The sequence below is a fragment of the Gavia stellata genome, chromosome 5, assembly GCF_030936135.1.
Source record: "Gavia stellata isolate bGavSte3 chromosome 5, bGavSte3.hap2, whole genome shotgun sequence".
In the NCBI taxonomy this organism is placed as follows: Eukaryota; Metazoa; Chordata; class Aves; order Gaviiformes; family Gaviidae; genus Gavia; species Gavia stellata.
In genome coordinates, this window is record NC_082598.1 from 29,913,793 (window position 1) to 29,932,104 (window position 18,312).

General features: G+C 37.2%; 1 protein-coding gene across 1 annotated transcript in view; it reads left to right on the forward strand.

The window, feature by feature from the left end:
• The window catches only part of CWH43 (cell wall biogenesis 43 C-terminal homolog), a 31,323-nt gene extending 15,002 nt beyond the window's left edge, over positions 1 to 16,321 (forward strand). Inside the window, exons 8-16 of the mRNA XM_059817930.1 lie at positions 1,757 to 1,882; positions 4,100 to 4,179; positions 5,510 to 5,615; positions 8,402 to 8,537; positions 9,738 to 9,887; positions 12,615 to 12,759; positions 13,418 to 13,479; positions 14,537 to 14,692; positions 16,216 to 16,321. Coding sequence (XP_059673913.1) covers positions 1,757 to 1,882; positions 4,100 to 4,179; positions 5,510 to 5,615; positions 8,402 to 8,537; positions 9,738 to 9,887; positions 12,615 to 12,759; positions 13,418 to 13,479; positions 14,537 to 14,692; positions 16,216 to 16,321 — 1,067 coding nt within the window. The remainder of the gene's footprint in view (positions 1 to 1,756; positions 1,883 to 4,099; positions 4,180 to 5,509; positions 5,616 to 8,401; positions 8,538 to 9,737; positions 9,888 to 12,614; positions 12,760 to 13,417; positions 13,480 to 14,536; positions 14,693 to 16,215) is intronic.
• Positions 16,322 to 18,312: the final 1,991 nt, after the last annotated feature.

Sequence of the window (18,312 nt, forward strand, 5' to 3'; positions counted from 1 at the left end):
CAAAGATATTAAGGACATATACCTTCTCCAGCAAAGCTCTTATCCAATTCATTATGCTCCCACTTTTTCTTTGCAGGTAATTGGATCCTTTAGCTCATAAGGGATGGGAAAACAGCTTGCAGTATTAGTCTGAACTACCTATTGAAAAGAAAAGATACCATCACAGTGCATTGCAACAGTTAGTGCACTGAAGTTGCTTACTAGCTTTTGAACTGTATCTATAGGTGTGTTTAGTTGTCTCTTCTTAAAAAGCACAGCTGCTACTGTTGGCTCTGGAGCACAAGAATAAAAGATGCTGCCATGTTAAATGGGCCTCCCAGCTTGCTGCAGTCTGCTTACACTGTTTTAGAACAAGCTGTTGAGCAATTGTTTTTGTAGTTTCTATATAAAAATGTGTTACTTGTATCTTGGTGTCAGAGCAGTTCATTTGCAAAGATAATAGACATCTACAATCAATAATGTATTTTTTCATCAAGCTGTTATTTTAAAGTTCTGTAACATGTAGGTGTAACTTAATTGCTCTTATCCAGGTTAACTCCAGTAACCTTTGAAAGCACTGGGCTGAGCTGAGAGTTGTAGCTGTCCATAGGGGCCTGGAAGCATTTTGGCACAATTTATCTACCATGTGCTAGCCTTTTTGACGTAATACCCTGAAACTCTACTGCAAATCAATCTTTGCTTGAGAGTGCTGGCTAAGTGTGCTTGAGGTTCTGTGGAGGTTGGTGTTAGGATACACAAAGGTGGGGCAGTCTGCTGAAAGATTCCCTACTTTGCCCCAGATCAAAGGATGAAAATATTTTTCGTTTCATTGTTCTCCCAATTGGTACATGAATGGAAGAAGGGAAGACACGGCTTTAAACAAATACTTCGCTAACAGAAGAAACCTGATAAAATGTGCAGTAGTGGGACCCAGTAGTACCAGCAGGGTTAAAATATCTCTGCGTTTCCATAGTGAATAATGAGAAAAGTTTTGAGGATTGCTTGGTTATCACCCAATGCAACCTGATGCTGGGGACCACAAAGTTACCTGTAATATCATGATCCTTAGGTTGCTGGGTTGCAAGTGAAGAGCAAGAACAGCTGTAAGTTGCATTAGTGTCAGTAGCCCCCCTTCTGCTCAGCCTGAAAGACCCAGAAATGTACTGTATTTTGAAGCTCACTGTAGTCCAGAGTAGAGTTCATAAAGTGAAGGGGTCTTTGGCTAGATACTTTTACTATTAGGTCTGCTCTTCAGTCATCATATTAAATCTTAGCAGCAGCTTATTTGAAAAAAAAAACAAAAAACCAAACAATATAATTTTGAACTTCATTATTTTTGTGTGACAGGTGTTCAGTGGCATTTTAAATAATCTTTTAGCTTTGACTTCTTATTGCAATACTACTAGTTTGAAATATTTATTTGAAATATTTACCATTAGTGGCATGTTTATTGTCACTAGCTCATTTCGTTGGAAGCAATGCTTATGTCAACAAGTACAACAGTATAAATTAAAAATTTTTGAAGTGCTGCAGGCATAGTTGAGGTGAATACTGTGACAATGATAAGTAGGATCTTCTCTATTGATAAATCTCATATTGCCTGCATTACTACATTGGGTATAGCATTTATCTGTGTGTGTGCTTTGAATTGTCTTTGTTGTTGGAGACATAAGGTTGAATGTAACACAACAGCTGGGAGTTTATAAATGGTGCATTTATGTGCAATGTTTAATATGTTAAAGCTCTATGAAAAAACTAATGACTTATGTTTTTACAGGGTTTATAATGTTATGTATTGGGGTAGTCTTTCTAACAGGACCCAAGAAAGACCTTAGCTCTATCTTTGAAGTGAAAAGCAACCAAAAGCCACTATTCAAAAAGAGTAAAAACTATATTAAACTACGTAAGTATAATTTTACTTCTTTTCTTCCATGACTCTAGGAATACTATCTGAGGAAAAAGAGTAATGCAGTGGAGCGTTTTGCTCAGATGTTTTAGAAATGGTTTTTTGGTGCTAGTTTTAGATGCAGACTTGTAGTTGGTATTGGCCTAGGGCCAGTTTTAATGATGACATATACTGACTGAGGAGCTGATTCACTATGATTGTGGTTGAGAGAGAGGCTGTTCCTCATGGAGTGTGTTAAATGGACACCAAAAAATATGAACTGGGGAAAAAAGAAGGTGTAAAAATGGATTTGACATAATTTGTGATTTCATTTTGGCAGTTGAGGAGGAGGCCTGTCTGGATGTTGGGTTTTATTACATGTGCATACAAAAGATATGAATGATTTCTCAGCCCATTTGGTACATTGATTTTGAAGCAGTTCAGTGTGACACCCTTTATAGGGTTGTGTGAGCTGGCTGGCAGTAGGGTGGGACTCACCTGGCTCAGGAGCTGCTGTATAATGTAACACCCCTCCTGCGTGAGAAGGCAGTCCTGTGAAGCCTGTTGTGGCTGACATCACTACACAATCCTGACACCCTGCTGCATGTTCAGACCAGGCCTATCCTCAGGAAATCTTTGTCATCTCCTGCCTGTAACCTATGCCTACAGATCCCAGCTTTCCCGATTGTATGTATGAGGTCTGATCTTTTTCTTAGGTCTTGAAAAGAAACTAAAATGTTTGAGGTTTTACCACTTTTTGGCTTATAAACCTCTGGAATCCATACAAATTATGTTTTCAAGTATTTCTCTACAATCATTTGAGCTTCAGATTTGTTTTCATTGTTAGCTTACTTTTTCCAAGGAAAAAGTCTGTCAATGCTGTGAAGTTTGGTAAAGGAAAAAATTGCTGGACGTTGCAGCATGCTAACCCTACAGAGATCGGAATGCTGAAGGTTCAAATTCCTGCATCTTTTTTTCCTCTGTCTTTGGATCAAATTACTTATCATTTGCATACCTCATTTTGCCTCATTTGGAAAGCGGAGACAATAGTGCTTCACCACTTTTCAGGGCTGTTTCTGAAATCTCTATGAAGGTCTTTACCCTATATACTCAGGTGCCAGAAGAATGTGGCCCCTGAGAGTTTGTGTGTTAGAGGCAACATGAGCACCAATGCAAGTGGTTTAAATATTAAATTTAAATATATCAGAAAAGTGAGTAAATACTTCAAAGTACTCTCTGTCACAAAGCACAGCCCTTGCTCAGCTGATTTTGTGACATTACAACAGTAACTCGTGTACTTCCTCATCATGCCCAGACTTGTATTGTTTCTCAGCTTCCCCTTTAAACACCTTTGCATCTAGCAGAGTATGAAATTGCTTGACATTTACTAATGTAAACAGCATGTCCTTTCTTCTGTCATCATCCACAGTAAAATTTATTTAAATTTTACACAAAATTCTTCCAGAAAACGTGCATAAAAATAATTACATATCTGTTTAAATATTTGATGGAAGAATAAACTAGAGCTATTGAAATCATTGTCAATACCGTATGCCGCTGTATAAATTAAATAACTGCAGAGGGGGTTGATCTTCAAATTACAGTGTGCCCAACCCTGAGAGCTCTTAAGTGTCCACTGTGGTTATTTGGAAGGCTACAGGAGCAATGGGAATCCTCTGTATTTGCATTCTGTGAAGCCACAATGCCTTTCCAAGAATGTGTCAAACAAAGGACTGCTCTGGAGGTCTGGCAGGGATCACATCTTTCTGACATCTAAAGGCTTGTGAAGTAAACTGAATTTTCTTCCACACATTGTATTAATATAAAATAAAAATTGTATACTACAAATGCATACCTGGAACACAGAGAGGAAAACACTGGAAGGTTTACATGATGCTCTTACTCATCTCCTGTAATGAATTCTTCAGTAGGTATCATTTTTACATAAATATTCCAAGGAGTTTTGATATATTGTATCTGCTCAGCCTGTTGTGTTTTGGAGAATGTAAGTGTATCTGCACACACATAGATATTCTACACGCATATATATACTCTTAAGTACACTACTTTGGAATGGTGTTATCACTGGCATATGTGGAAATGTAAATGTTTACATTCCCCATTCTACGAATAGCACACCTTAGAATGACAGTGTACCCAGTTCTGTTTAACTGCAATAATGACATTATTTTCTCTTGTTTTAAAAACAATTTTTCTGTGTTTCTCTGTTTCGAGTATTGTGGCTGTTTGTTGGTGTTGGTTTGCTAGGATTGGGTCTACGTTATAAAACTTACCAGAAGAAGTTGGGCCAAGGGGTGAGTAGTGTGTTTGTGGAAAGGGTGACTTTCAAATATACAGTAAAATGTGGGTGTGATATCTTAGGTGTGTTGGTTGGTGCTGAAGAAGTCTTTGTACCGGTATCTAAGTTTTCAGCAACAATAATGCAGAAATGAAGATACAACAAGTTTAATTTGTAAATTCATGTTGAACCCGGGAAATGTCTGGATCTTTGGAGGTTTATAGTGCTGCTATGAAGGGAAAAAAATATTCTGAAAAACTGAGAGATGCTTGCCTCATACATTCAATTTGAATGTTACTTTTATAAATGAATTTATTTTAATTTTATTCAAAACTTGACTGGACAATGCTGTTAGCAGCCTGACCTTATATCAGGGAAGTTTGAATAGATAACCTCCTGAGGTTCCTTCCGGCTGAAGGAATTCTATGCTTCTGTATTTATATGTGTAACTCTGAGTTGAACCTCTCTGAAAAGTTGGTTGACTTAGATTAGAATTAGACTAGTTATGGAAATTGGATAAAAATCAAAATGTTCCAGTTTTCTATCTGGCAAAAAAATAGGTATTGCAATGATAGTAACAATTAAGATGCATAATGCTCGCAAAGTTTAGCAGTTAGATTACTTAAAAGTTGTCTGAGTGTGTTGCTTGCATATTTAGTAATTTTAATTCAAAATTAGAGCTGTTTTGATCAGATATAAATGAACATGTTTCCATTCTATGATTTAATTGATTATTAATATAAAATTGAATTTTTGCTGCAGGTGGTTGCAATTAAGAATTAGACTTTTTTCTTCTGGTGGCTGTTTGGAAATAGTGCTTTGAAACTTGCTCTTGACATGTATTCCTGTTGGTAATTTTTTTGTTAGAGAAATCACTGATGACAAATGCAGGAAAACATGCAGAAAAGGTGATGAGAGCTAAGTAGAAATTGTGTGTGTGTGCACATGCCACATGTGTATTCACACATGCACACAGACATACACAGTTGGCTTTCTTTTTAGAACTCATCCAGATTTGTAGTACCTTAGAATGTGGAAAAAAGTGGGTAGTTCCTCTTAGAAAGATAAAAAATTTCGTAGTCTCTTTCATGTTCATTTATTGACTGTTACCTCTACAAATTAATTTTAGCTATGATGACTTTTCTCCTCTTGTTAATAGCAGATTTTTCTCAAAAATACCTAAAGTCTTTTGTAATCCTGACAACTTTCTTAGGAAAATATGTTGGTTAAAACATCTCTTCTTGGCGTGTCTTTTATGGCACCATGTATCTGATATTCTTGACTGCAAAGGTATAATACATAAAAGTCAAATTGTACTTGACTATTTTTCCATTTATTTTTTTGAGGTTCCAAAAAGAGACTTTTCTGCTATGATCTGGCCTTTTAGATTTGCATATGACAATGAAGGATGGTCTAATTTGGAAGGATCAGCTAATTTGCTTAATCAGACAGGTAACTTCTTTTTCCACTTCATTTATGTTTGAGAGGGTTCATCTGAAGAGACAAAAGCAGAACACCTGCTGGGTAACTGAGTCCATTCTTGCATTAACACAAGGACCTGTGTCCGGTGGCTTTCTCCTGAATTTGTGAGCTGTTCCAATACAATCACTTCTGTTAAAAATGCTTTTGCAGAGGTGATCTTTTTTTTAATGTATTTTAAAGAGGTTTCTGGTTGGAAGAAACACGTTGTTTGTTATTTGGATTTTCTTCTCATATTGCTGATGAGTTACTTGTCTATAGAGAAATTCTTTGCATAAATGAAATAATGATAAATATCCTTTTAGGTCAAATTTAATGTTTTATAACTTCTCTGTGTTTTTTTAAGATGTGAAGCATTGTATAATTCCTAAAGGGTCTGAAATTAAAATGCCCTAAACAAGGTGTACAGAGGAGAAACAGACAAGTCTGTCTCCATCACTGAGCCAGAGCAACGTATAAAACAAAAATAGTGATTGTAGCTTGTTGAGTTGTCGTGATATTACTGTAAAGAAGGGTCTCTAACCTGTTGCTCATGGACAGGGTTTTGGTTGGAAAATTAGCTATAGGAAATGAAGAATTTGGACCAAAGATTAGTGCTGCTGCAGGGTGCGTTGAAAGGAATAGACCAGTGGCGCTTGTAGATGTTACTTGTTTTCTGTGATACCCATGAGACAGGGAAGACTGGGAGCTGCCACTTTAAGATTTAAAGCAGCCTAGGAGATTAGCAAGCATCCGTGCTGTCGTTCCAGCCGTTGTTGTTCTCCGCTCCTCCTATGGTGTGAATGCACCATACGGTTTTCCTGAGCAGCTCAGGCTTGACAGACCCAAGCAGTGGGAAGACACTGACACAGGTGCTGCTGTGCAAGCCTTGATTTTATGGCAGAGGTGCTCAGGAGCTAGTGAAGAGGGAACAGGCTGATTTGTGCATCATTCACTCTGTTGTCCTGTGACCTAAATTTTAGAGGGCTGAGCTCTGTAGGCTGTCTAGTGATATGAGAAAACAATTGGGACATTTGATGAATTGAAATTCGAGGCATTCTTGTACATATGTGATTCCATAGCTCATGGCTTATGTTTGAGTATTTATTTCATCTTTGCATATTTATTTATGAACTGGAATGAATGCATTTATTCCTGGTACCTATAGTTTAAATTCATGAATATTAGAAAAAGTGATTTACATGGTTATGCCTGTTGAGCATTTCTTTGTGGTAATGAAGTATCATTTCTAAAAGAAGCAACTGGTAAGTCAAAAAATCAGAAAAATCCAAAATATAAATAAATAAATTTTAATTCCTGATTGCTAGAAACAGTATTCTGGAGTTTTATGTTACATGTATATTGTTATATAAAATACCACATTAACATTTCCAGGAAATGTGTTAATGCATTCAGAGTTAAGCTGGAGATTCTTAAACGATTTGTTTGCTAAAGAAGAGTAGCTGATTTTGAGAACCACAGAGAAAAGAGTGGCTAACTTCTCCAGCATAGGGATTATCTTTAGAGGTGTGGTGGTGTGCATTCCTTGGGCTCATCTTCTTTCTGTGGGAATAGTGAAGACACAACATGTAATGGCTTTTGTGACTGGAACTCCTGTCTGCCCTGAAGGGAACCAGCATCAACCCCTCTCAATGGTTTCAGTCATTATTTCTGTGGCCAGCATGTATGCTAATAATGTAGAAGCAAAAATCCGGAAAGTCACTTAAAAGTACTCTGAACTACCATTTTCCCTGCTAACGTTGCTTTCATAGCGCTAAATAAGACATTTCAAAAGCAAAAAATCTTTCGTGGCAAGAGTGGTGCTGGATGGAGCAGTCTTAATTCCTTACTGAAGGGCTGCGGATGAAGTGGTGACTTGATCTGCCTTCTAGAGTAGGAGAGCACTCCAAAGGGGGCATAATCACATCAAGAAGGGAGCGCTTGTTGCTGCTGCAGCCGTACCAACCTGCTGCTCAAGCTGAGCCTGCATGGTTCAGCTAGCCTGTGGCCAGCTTGCAGACTCCCACCTTCCTTTCAGGCATGGACAGGTCTTTCTTAGGTGCCAGTTCCTTGAGGGACCACATAGCTCTTCCTGTATCCTGCAGCTAAAATGCAGGGTAACCAGTCATGTTCCCCTGACAAAACCACACCTCAGCATGTAAACAGGGAAGGACCACAGTGCCCTGAGAAAGTGAGGTGGCTGCGGATGGTCAACAGTTCACTAGAGCTGGGAACCCTTTTGTTACCATGCTTGGGGGCTGACGCTAGGTTGCTATGGGCTGATTAATTGTTTTGGCAGCAGCAACCTGCTCCCTCTTGCACAGGACCCTTTGGAGCAGAATAGGATTTGGTATATGAAGGTAAGTGCAGATGTGCTGTGTAACGCTTGTTTATCAAGTTGAAAGCAGTAGACTCGCTACTGCGCTGTTAATCTGTGTATGCCCATTATGTCTAATGCTTTTGAAATGGTCCGCACTAGGTATGTGCAGGCCAGCTGTACTGTGCAGCTTCATGTGTGTCTCGTTATGCACCAGTGAGGAGCTGTGGCATCCAGACACTGAGTATCTCTCCATGAGAGGCTGAGTATCCTACAGTGACTGAAAGTTTGGGCATGACTTTGTTGCTAGCATGAGATTTGTCCTGATTGACTCCTGAAAGGCTTGTGTCCATCCCTGTGTAATCAAAAGGGAAATGATGACATTATGTAGTCATTTATAAATCACATTTATAGGTCACAGTTATAAATTTGGAAATATTTTCTTTTTTCTTCCCCATTTTAGGTGCGGATTTTATCACTATTATAGAGAGTGATGCCTCTAAACCATTCATTGGGAACAACGATCCAACAATGTGGCTAGGAGAAAGACTAGGATTTTACACAGATTTTGGTCCAAGCACAAGAGATCACACTTGGGGGTGAGTCATCTTTACATGTACAGTGACAGTAAATAAATGTAAATACACTACCCAATACTAACTCCACTAAAACATGGGCAAAGAATAATTGGAATAATAATCACTGTAATCACTTGTTAGAGCTTGTCTTTAAGAACACGCATTAATTCCTTAGCATTACAGTGCAATGCAGATGAAGTTTTCTTGTTGTTAATAATCAGTTTTTAGTGCCTGCCTCTGTAAGCTACTTTGGCTTTGGTGATGCAGAGAGTGGCATCCTGTCCCTTAATGTACAGATTTGGAAGTCTGGCATTCTAAGGTACTATATCTGATTTGCTTTTCTCATTATTTTGTTTTGGGCTATGAGAACTTTAGATTTCAGACTTAAAAATGTGATAGCAGTTGGAAAACGTAGCTGCAGCTGGAGTTACTAGAAATTTTAAATTCATTAAATCCAGCTTGGGCTGTATGGTGGGAAATGGGCATAGAAAGGCACGTATCTATTTGACCAGATTTTTTGTGTCTGATTTTACTTTAATGCTTGACCAACTACCAGTTGCATGTCTTTGAATATCTTTGCCCTCTGGAAAATAGTGGCTTATGATGTGGCTTTTTTTCCAGGGGGATATGCAGATCTCCGTGGCAGATGGAACATCCTAGTGATGTTGCAATGGCTATTTAATTTTTGCCACATGGGAAGAGGATTTAGTAACTTTCCTCTTCCAGAGCCTGTGGTGCAGAATGGGGCAGAAAAGTAATACTCTGAAATTTTCTACATGAAATATTTTGAAAAACCTGATGCAAAATGGTTTTAAGGTTGATTCTAAACAGAAGCTGAAAGAATGAGAAATCTCCTGCTTTAAAGATGTATTTCTACCTGCTTCTACTTCTAATAAAATAACATTTTAATTACTGGTAGTATAGAATTCTGTTTTGTCTGAGGATGCAGATTTTGAAAGGCTAAATGTAAGAATTCATATGTATGGAATGGTATTTCTTAGTGTAGGAATGAATTTGATAATACATTTTTAGACATGTACTTAAGTAGTATTTTAAAGGAAAACCTTCTATATTCAGAAAAATGTGCTAAAGATGGTTTGTGTTCTGGTCTGATGGTTTGAGTGCAGTGACCATTAGTCTTCTGCCCACATTTATCTGCTTAGTTCACACTTGTGACGCTTGTGAACTACAAAATGTAACTGTTTTCCTCTTCTCATGTAGGATTATGGTGCTATCAAGGTATCCAATTGTAAAATCTACCCATCACCTCCTTCCATCTCCAGAGGGAGAGATTGCACCTGCCATATCTATGACTGTCAACTTCACAGGGAAACTGGTTGATTTTGTTGTTGCCCACTTTGGAAATGAAGAGTGTGTATCTTATTTATTGTTACATATGTTGTGTAAAGTTGGGTAACATAATTGTAATTTGTGAATTTCTGGGATTTCTTCTGTACCCTTTAAAATCTGCTGGAGTGATACTGGTTCTAACAAAGCACATTGGAGGAAATACTATGACATAACTACTGGTTTAAAATTTTGAAGCATTTTTTAAAAGGGACAAATGTGTCAGCAAAACTCACATGAGCCTAATATCTGATTTACTAGAGATATAAAGATATAGTTCTGCAAAACCACAACAAGCAATAGGGCTACAGATATATCTCAGTGCAGGATAGCATCCTTCTGACTTTCTGCATGTGGAATAGATCTGTTATATTCCACAATGAGTGTGGATAGTTACAATTGCAGATAGATAGCATTAATGGACAATTGATGTTTATTGAAATAAAAAGTAACAATTCTGAAACCTCCAAGAAAGGACAGAAGAGCAATGAAGCTGGTGAAGAGTCTGGAGAACAAGTCTTATGAGGAATGGCTGAGAGAACGGGGTTGTTTAGCTTGGAGAAAAGGAGGCTGAGGGGAGACCTTATCGCTCTCTACAACTACCTGAAAGGAGGTTGTAGTGAGGTGGGTGTTGGTCTTTTTTTCCCAAGTAACAAGTGATAGGACGAGAGGAAATGGCCTCAAGTTGTGCCAGGGGAGGTTTAGACTAGGTATTAGGCAAAATTTCTTCACTGAAGGGGTTATCAAGCATTCTAATGGGCTGCCCAGGGAGGTGGTTGACTCACCATCCCTGGAAGTATTTAAAAGATGTGTAGACGTGGCATTTAGGGACATGGTTTAGTGGTAGACTTGGTAGTGTTAGGTTTATGGTTGGACTTGATAATCTTAAAGGTCTTTTCCAATCTAAATGATTCTATGATTCTATGACAGTGTTGAAACAGCAACAAAAATATCCATTCAGTGTCTTTCTGACTATATGAAACTGGAAATATGAATTCTAATCTCTGGATTCTGAAAGGAAGAATTATACCAATAACTCAAATATGTGATGGAAAAGATATCAGTTCTTTACTTTAAAACAATGTCTTGATTACTTGTATGTAATGAGTATTAATAAGGGATAGTTTTGTGATGCTCCATATAGCTGTATTTTCTGTTTTATTTGCTGCAATATCTAGTATGTTTCTGGTTATGTAGTAAGATTTGGACTTTTTTATATTTGTTTATTCATGGAGAGGCAAATTTATGGATTGGGTGCAGAATATATAATACACAAAGAAGCTGTTCAGAAAGCAATAGGAATTCTCATTATCCCATACTGAGCTTCCTTATTTCCTTCACCTGTGTAGAAGCTGTGCTCCAAGCATGCAAATTGTTTATAGATTTCCCTTTTACTAAACACATATAGTTGTCAGAAACCACTCCCAATCTGAACTCTAGAAAGGAATTTCATTCTCTGCCTCACATGGTTGATTATATTTGTGCCTCTGAGAAAGTTTGTCAAAGTAGAAGAAAATAGCACTGTATTCCCCCCTCACAGAGGGATGAGGTAAAGATGAAGGAGAAAATAGGAGGAGACACATGGGAAACGAGTGCAAATTAGTTTGTGCTTTGAGGTGAATGAATTTGTAATTAAATGGCACACACAGCTACTTGTTTTTCATCTTTTTTCATCTGCTGCTTAGGATGACATAAACTATAGAATACGGGGTAACTAGGGATTTTTTTAAAGACTGTTTTTAAAATGTGAGAATAGAACAATTCCTGTGTCATTTAAAAGAACTCATCTTCTGGAGAGGTGTAATTCTAGAAAGAGCAGCTAGCTGAGCAGGCAACTTCACGCATACCTACGTCAGGCTTCTATTTAAATAGTTGGGGTTTTTTGTCTGCTGTCTGTGTGCTCTTTCTCCCTAATGCATTTGCTTCAGTCAGAAGTACTGCTGTTTAGAAAGCATAGCAGCATTTAAATTCTTGTCTTCTTTTGGGATTACAGGTTCAAAAATCAACTCCCTGTCTCAATGGTATTTAGCCCAGTCTACCAAAATATAGAAGAGAATATGCTTTGCACAAACATTTAAAGTTATTAACATGAAGAATCATAGAAAGAGAACTGACTTCGCGTTATGTTATGACAAATCCAAGGGCAGGGAATGGGATCCAATACAGTATTTTACCAGACTCCACTTATGCTATCACTTTTGGTCAAGTTGGAACTGTTGTGTAAATCTTGTTAAAGAGATGCAGAATACCTGCCAAATGTTGTTAAGTAGTGTTAATGGGATGACGTAGCTCTTAAGTTACATTTCATAAATTATGTGACCCAAACTTTAAGACTATGTTTACCATGATCTGTCCATCATAAAAGTTTTGTTAGCATGTGAGCTCTTCGTTATGCACCACTCTGTGCTAGCACAATGAAATTTCAGGTGCAGGCAGAGACAAAGCCTCAGATAAACAAAGCGTTTATATTCACATTTCCTAGTGATGAGATCAGTATTAAAAACAAAACAGTAATAGAAAAAGTTGTTCCTATAATGGTTAGAAAGAGAACTCTAATTACATCTACCATGAGCATTTGGCTTTTATCAAACATAGTGATCATTTTGAATCAGTGAGCTTTCTGTAAACTTTCATACTCTCTAATACTGAGCAATAAAAAAGGTGTCAGAGTGGTTTGTGGTTTACTATGTTACAGCACAAAGATTCTGAGCTAAAATATACATATGTTAAAGTCTTTTCCATTTCTTTCAGAGAGGACTTGGACAGAAAACTCCAGGCTATAACTGTTTCAAACCTATTGAAGACTAGCTCTAAGCAAGTTGTATTTCTAGGATACATCACTTCAGCTCCTGGATCCAGAGATTATACTGAATTAATAGAAAATGGAAATGTCCAGGTAGTGTAAAAATACTGCTTCTTTTAGCAGTTAGAGGTAATATATATTTGAAACATTCAGCTTAATATTTCAAATTGGTAACTTAGACATATAAGAAAATACATGCACTTTTTCAAATAAAGTCTTCAGCTACCTGACATGTTATAGAGAAGGTGGAGTTACGCAGTGAAAGGACAAGAGGCAATGGACAGCAGTTGCCACAAGGGAAATGTCAGTTAGATAGTAGAAGAAAAAAAATAAAATTACAGTTAGGGTTGTCAAGCATTAGAACAGGGTCCCAGAGAAGCTGTGAAATCTCTATCCTTGGTGATATTCAAAAGTTGGCTGCATAAGGCCCTGAGCAACCTGCTTGATACTTCTTTGAGCATGGGGTTGGGAGTGGGTGACCTCCAGATGTCCCTTCCAACCTCTAATTATGTGATTCTTTTGTTTTAAAACTGAGTTCTGCAGTTTGTTTTTCTGTCAGGTGATGCCAAAAAGTTGTCTGATTTGTCTGTGTCTAACAGTGGGTTTTTTCCTTTCTACCTTATTACAGTGTTTTAGGCAAAATATTTTTCTGCAGCAGGTTTACACATTGGTTCTGTTACTGATTTAAAGCCCACCCATAAGGAAAGCTTGCCTTATTGGTTTGACTTTTTTTTTTTCCTTTCACTCATAGGATATTGACAGTACAGATCATGACAGATGGTGTAGCTATATTATGTATCGTGGAGTAATAAGGTATGTTAAAGTGGATCATTTATTAATTGGTTTTAAATATCTTTATGACAATCAGTTTTACACCCTTCTGTAGGTAATTGTGGAAGAGTCTTATATCCCTAAACAATTATGTATGGACAGTTAGCTATATCATGAAGTAATGTGAAACATCGATCTCAGGATGAATTGGTGTATTTCTGAATATAATTTACAAAGACGGTATTGCAGGTTTCATCCTTCTGTGTCAAAAGCCTTCAGATCTAATCTGCTTTGGTAACATAAAACTACTTTTTTCAAAAGCTCTGGCTTTGCAGCTTCATTCTAAAATGTGATGGCTAAGCCCTAATTTTTATGTCACACAGAAGATACAAATTTTGAACTATGATTGTAGGGTTTGTTGAAGCAAAATGCTGATCTAATCCAGCCAAGCTTTACGCTGGATTTAGTGGAAACTTTAACTGTGTAAGCCCATAATGAAGCACTTTCCTCTGCTGGGAGCTATGCACTCCGTATCTTTTAATACCAAGTTGCTTGTAAATAATTCTCTTGGTGATGTATGTACTAGAATGGAATTCAGCTTATTCTGAATAAACTGCAAATTCTGCAGCATTCACAGGAGTAAAACCAGTAAACTAGATAGCTGTCTCAAGTAACAGTACTGAGGAAAAAAACCCCAAACCAACAACAAAAAACCCAACGAATCCCCCATTTGCAATCTAATTTTTCTCGTTACTTATTCCATTGATGCTTGAGTTCTTGTCTTGAATTTCTGAATCTCTTCAGTGAAAAAACTTGATGAGCTTATACCAGTATGCATATTCTAAAACTGTGATTTTAAAAATAAGTTTCTAGATCTAGAACTTATTTTTGTTGTCAAACACTTAGGCTTTCTCAGTTTTTCTACTTGTGACATTGTTTTTATAGAGCGCTTTAAGTTTTTTGAAGGTGAGATTCACAGAAATGGAAAGTTATGTTGATAAGTTAAATAATAACTCTTGGAAAAAAGAGACATGAATTAAGAATGTGGTGAAATTGCCTTGAGTTATTTCTTCAAATTAACTCTTCTTGTATCTGATAGGTTGGGCTATGCCCGCATATCTCATGCTGGTTTAAGTGATTCAGAAGTCCAGATGGCCAAATTTAGGATCCCAGATCACTTGGATGGCTATGTTGACAATGACAGAATTGTCACTGATCCCAGCCAAGTTCCTGAGGACATCCATTTCAATCCCAGGTCAGCATATCTCATAAGAAATTAAGGGGATGATGTACGTGACATCTTGTAAAACAGAAGTCTAGGAACAAAGTTGTTCTTAAAGTGGTCAGTACCAAACTGAGCAGAAGATTAGGAGGCAAGAACTTCTGATTTGTAATTCCATTTTTTCTACTGACTTGGCATGTGCCTTGGGAAAATCAGTCTGCTGTGTCATAGCATAAATTGATGGTAATGCTTATTTCACCCAGGTGATTGATTTCGGCGATTGTTTGATAGGGATATTTGCCAAGTGGTGTGGTGACTCATTTTATAGATGATGAGAGATCTCCCATGTTTCTCAGCACTTTTGAGGATCAGGATCTTAATATACTGTTACTTAGAACACAAAATACAATATATATGTTAAATACTCCTTGCATAAGCATTTTAAAATATACTATATAACTGGAGCAAAAATTAAGGCGAATGCCTGAGGCAGTATGTTACATATGTCAAGAAGAAAAAAGGGCTAGCTTTTTACATAAAAAGTAATTTATTTCTAGAATGCTGTCATTTTCCCACTGACATTGCATAAGGAAGAGAAATATGGAGAAAGGTATTTATTCTATGCGGAATATCAGTGGAGGAGCCACGAAATTTGAGATAGATGTTGCCACAGAGAGACTATTTCCAGCAATGCTGTATTTACTACTTCTAACATGCATAATACAGAATATATTAATTTCTTACATACACCTAACAGTTGAACTTAGTAACTTTTTATTTACCACTCAGTCACTGGCTTCCTGTCTAAGCAGGAGTTTGCCTAGTCTTTTCCACATGATGAAACTTGCCTGAAGTTAGCATTCACATTGAGATTTTTCTCAGTTGATTTCAGTGCAGAATATTTTTCTTGTCCTAATTTCTTTTATGTCTGCCTATAAGCAGAAAAAATTATACCCCTTAGGAATAAGTTTAACTTTTTCCGATTAACTATAGTTCTTTTGAAGTACAATGGCACTGCTTTTAAATGCTATTTAGCACTGATATTTTGGATAAGTACTACACTTTACTTTTGCAAATCTATCTACCATAATAGTCGGTAGTCAAAACTTTCAGATTTAAATATGGCATGAAGAATGACAATTTTCACCATAATTTTCAAAAGTAAGGTGTGCAATATTAACAATAGAGTTGAGTATTTGGATACTATGGGTGGTTAAATTGTATCTCCACTGAAGTCAGTAGAAAAAACTTAAAGAGCATAGGATTTAACTAGATAAAAGCACTGCTCACCTTTGTCATCTGGAGTTCCATTTATAGAGTGCCTATGGCATTAATCCAATCAGTGTAATTAAATGTCTCCATTATACTTAAAGACCTCTAGTTAGATAGTGTACACAGATAATGATTTATATGTAAGTAGGGTTGTGGCCTGTTTCTGAAATAAACTATCTAGAACATTCAGAAGAAGTGTGAATTATACTGTAGTAAGTGTTTGTTTTAATTGCATGGGTTAGATCATGTTGTAATGGTTTTGCTCTGTTGAATATTTTTCTCAGGTTTGGATCTTACAAAGATGGTCATAATTATGAGCATATTCATCACTTTCATATGAGCACTCCTAAGTATTTTAAAAAGACAAGCGAGAATGAGAAAATAACATAGCATTGGGACCAACAAGAAAGGTTTGTTCCTTGAAATTGAGTTGGCAGTCAAAAAGACTACGTTGTTTAAGGATGAGCAACTCCCATGCTGCATAACACTGTGAATGTCTGTGTAATAGCTGGTGACTCTTTAATGAGTCATCATCACTGTGAGAGAGCGAAGACGCATGCATTTTGATAAACCAGTATCTACCTGGGCCAGGTCCCTGCTTTGTACGCAGCAAAGCAAGGGTGGGAATTTGTATTGACAATAACTTCTTCAACTTTTTTGAAGGTACGTTGTGCTGTTTCAGAGTTGAATGTGTCTATCCGCCTTTTCTTTAGGATCCAGATATGACCCCCTTCCTCTCCTAGGAGCTCACTGGAACAATCATAAGCAAGGAGTTGGAGCCGATTTCCACAATTTTGATGACTGAGGCAAAGCAAAATAATGTAGTAGTGTAGGTAACCTGTTGATATATGCTGCACTTTGTAGTCCTGCTGCTATTGCAATAAAAAGGTTGGCCTTAGGTTTTTCAAAATGGGAATGGGACTTCTGTATTTCTTCATTGACGGATATGCAGTAACTATGTGTTCGAAGTGTATGCATTTTTACTTACTGAAACAGTGTTTACGTCTGCTGCTATTCCACATTTTATTCTTAAAATAATTTTATTAGAACAATTTTCAGATGCTTGATGTTCAAAATATTGGAGAAAAGGCTGCGACTTTTACAGACTTTTTTTTAACAAGATATTAGACATTGCAATGCTTTTACAAAGGGAAGAGTAAAGTACCTCTGAATAGTTATTGTTATGAGACACTTAAATGAACACACTGCAGAAGAATTTAAAAAAATCATGCTTAACATGACGAGGGTTCTGAGAAGGAAGAAAAGTTGCCTAATTTTTATTTAAAATTAACTGTAATTTTTATTTGAAATTAACTGTAATAAAACAAAAAAACCTGCATTGTTCCTTTGCTGGCACTACACTTTTTAGTGGGACTAAATAGAAGTGCGGCTTTTTTTGGCCTAGGCAATGAACTACCTACTATGTAATACACATACAACACAACGTAAAATGTGTTTTCTCAGGGCCTCTTGGCAATGTCTTTTATATTTAACTCCTGATCCTTCAGAATATGTGCAGAACTTCCCTTAAACAATGAGGACATCTTCAGTGTTGGCCAAAGAAAGTTTTGTGCTTGTGAGAAGCATTTTAGATGGTTTATTTAGATGACCTTCTCAACTTGGAAACCACATTTGTGACATGAGTGTTTAGTACTGTGTGTCTTTCCAGTAACACCTAAACATACTGTAACTGAAAGGAATAGGACACATTGCAGGAAAGAGGTGGGGTTTTTTTTCTCTCTCATTCTCCACCATGTGCTTTTGAGAACAGCTTGAGCATACTCAATTTTATTATTTCTGTGTAAGCAAATACAGGACAAGTCTTTACCCAGGGTTTCTTGTCGTATGCAGTTAGGTAACTGCTGCCATCACCAAGCTTGTCACTTTATCTTGGTCCTCCCTTGTTTTTAGGACTGTGTTTCTGAGAGTGAAACACTTCACTGATTTTTGTGGACAGAGGATATTTGAAAGATACTTGAGGAATACGTAGCCACCACAGCTTCATCTCAGATGGTGTTAGAAAGCCTGACTTTGTTAGTTGCAATTAACCATCCATTGTTGAACTAATTTACTTCTCACCTAGAGGTGCTATGTTTGTCTTTACAAGCCCAAGGAAGTCTAATTAAACATACCAGCTTAGATAACCTTTAGGAAGGATTTTAAATCCTCTGAGGTTGTTCTCTGTGTGACTTTCCAGCAGGACAGGATAAATTAGATTTCGGAGTGATGGGAGTGACTTTCTTGCACTTTCAGCAATTTTCTTCTGCAAAAAGCAGTAGCCCATCTCTCCCTTCTCCCAGCCTGCAACAGCAGCTGGCATTGGCACCAACATTGTGCAGTGCTTCTGTGTATCCTCACTTCTTTGCAGCATGACGCATGTC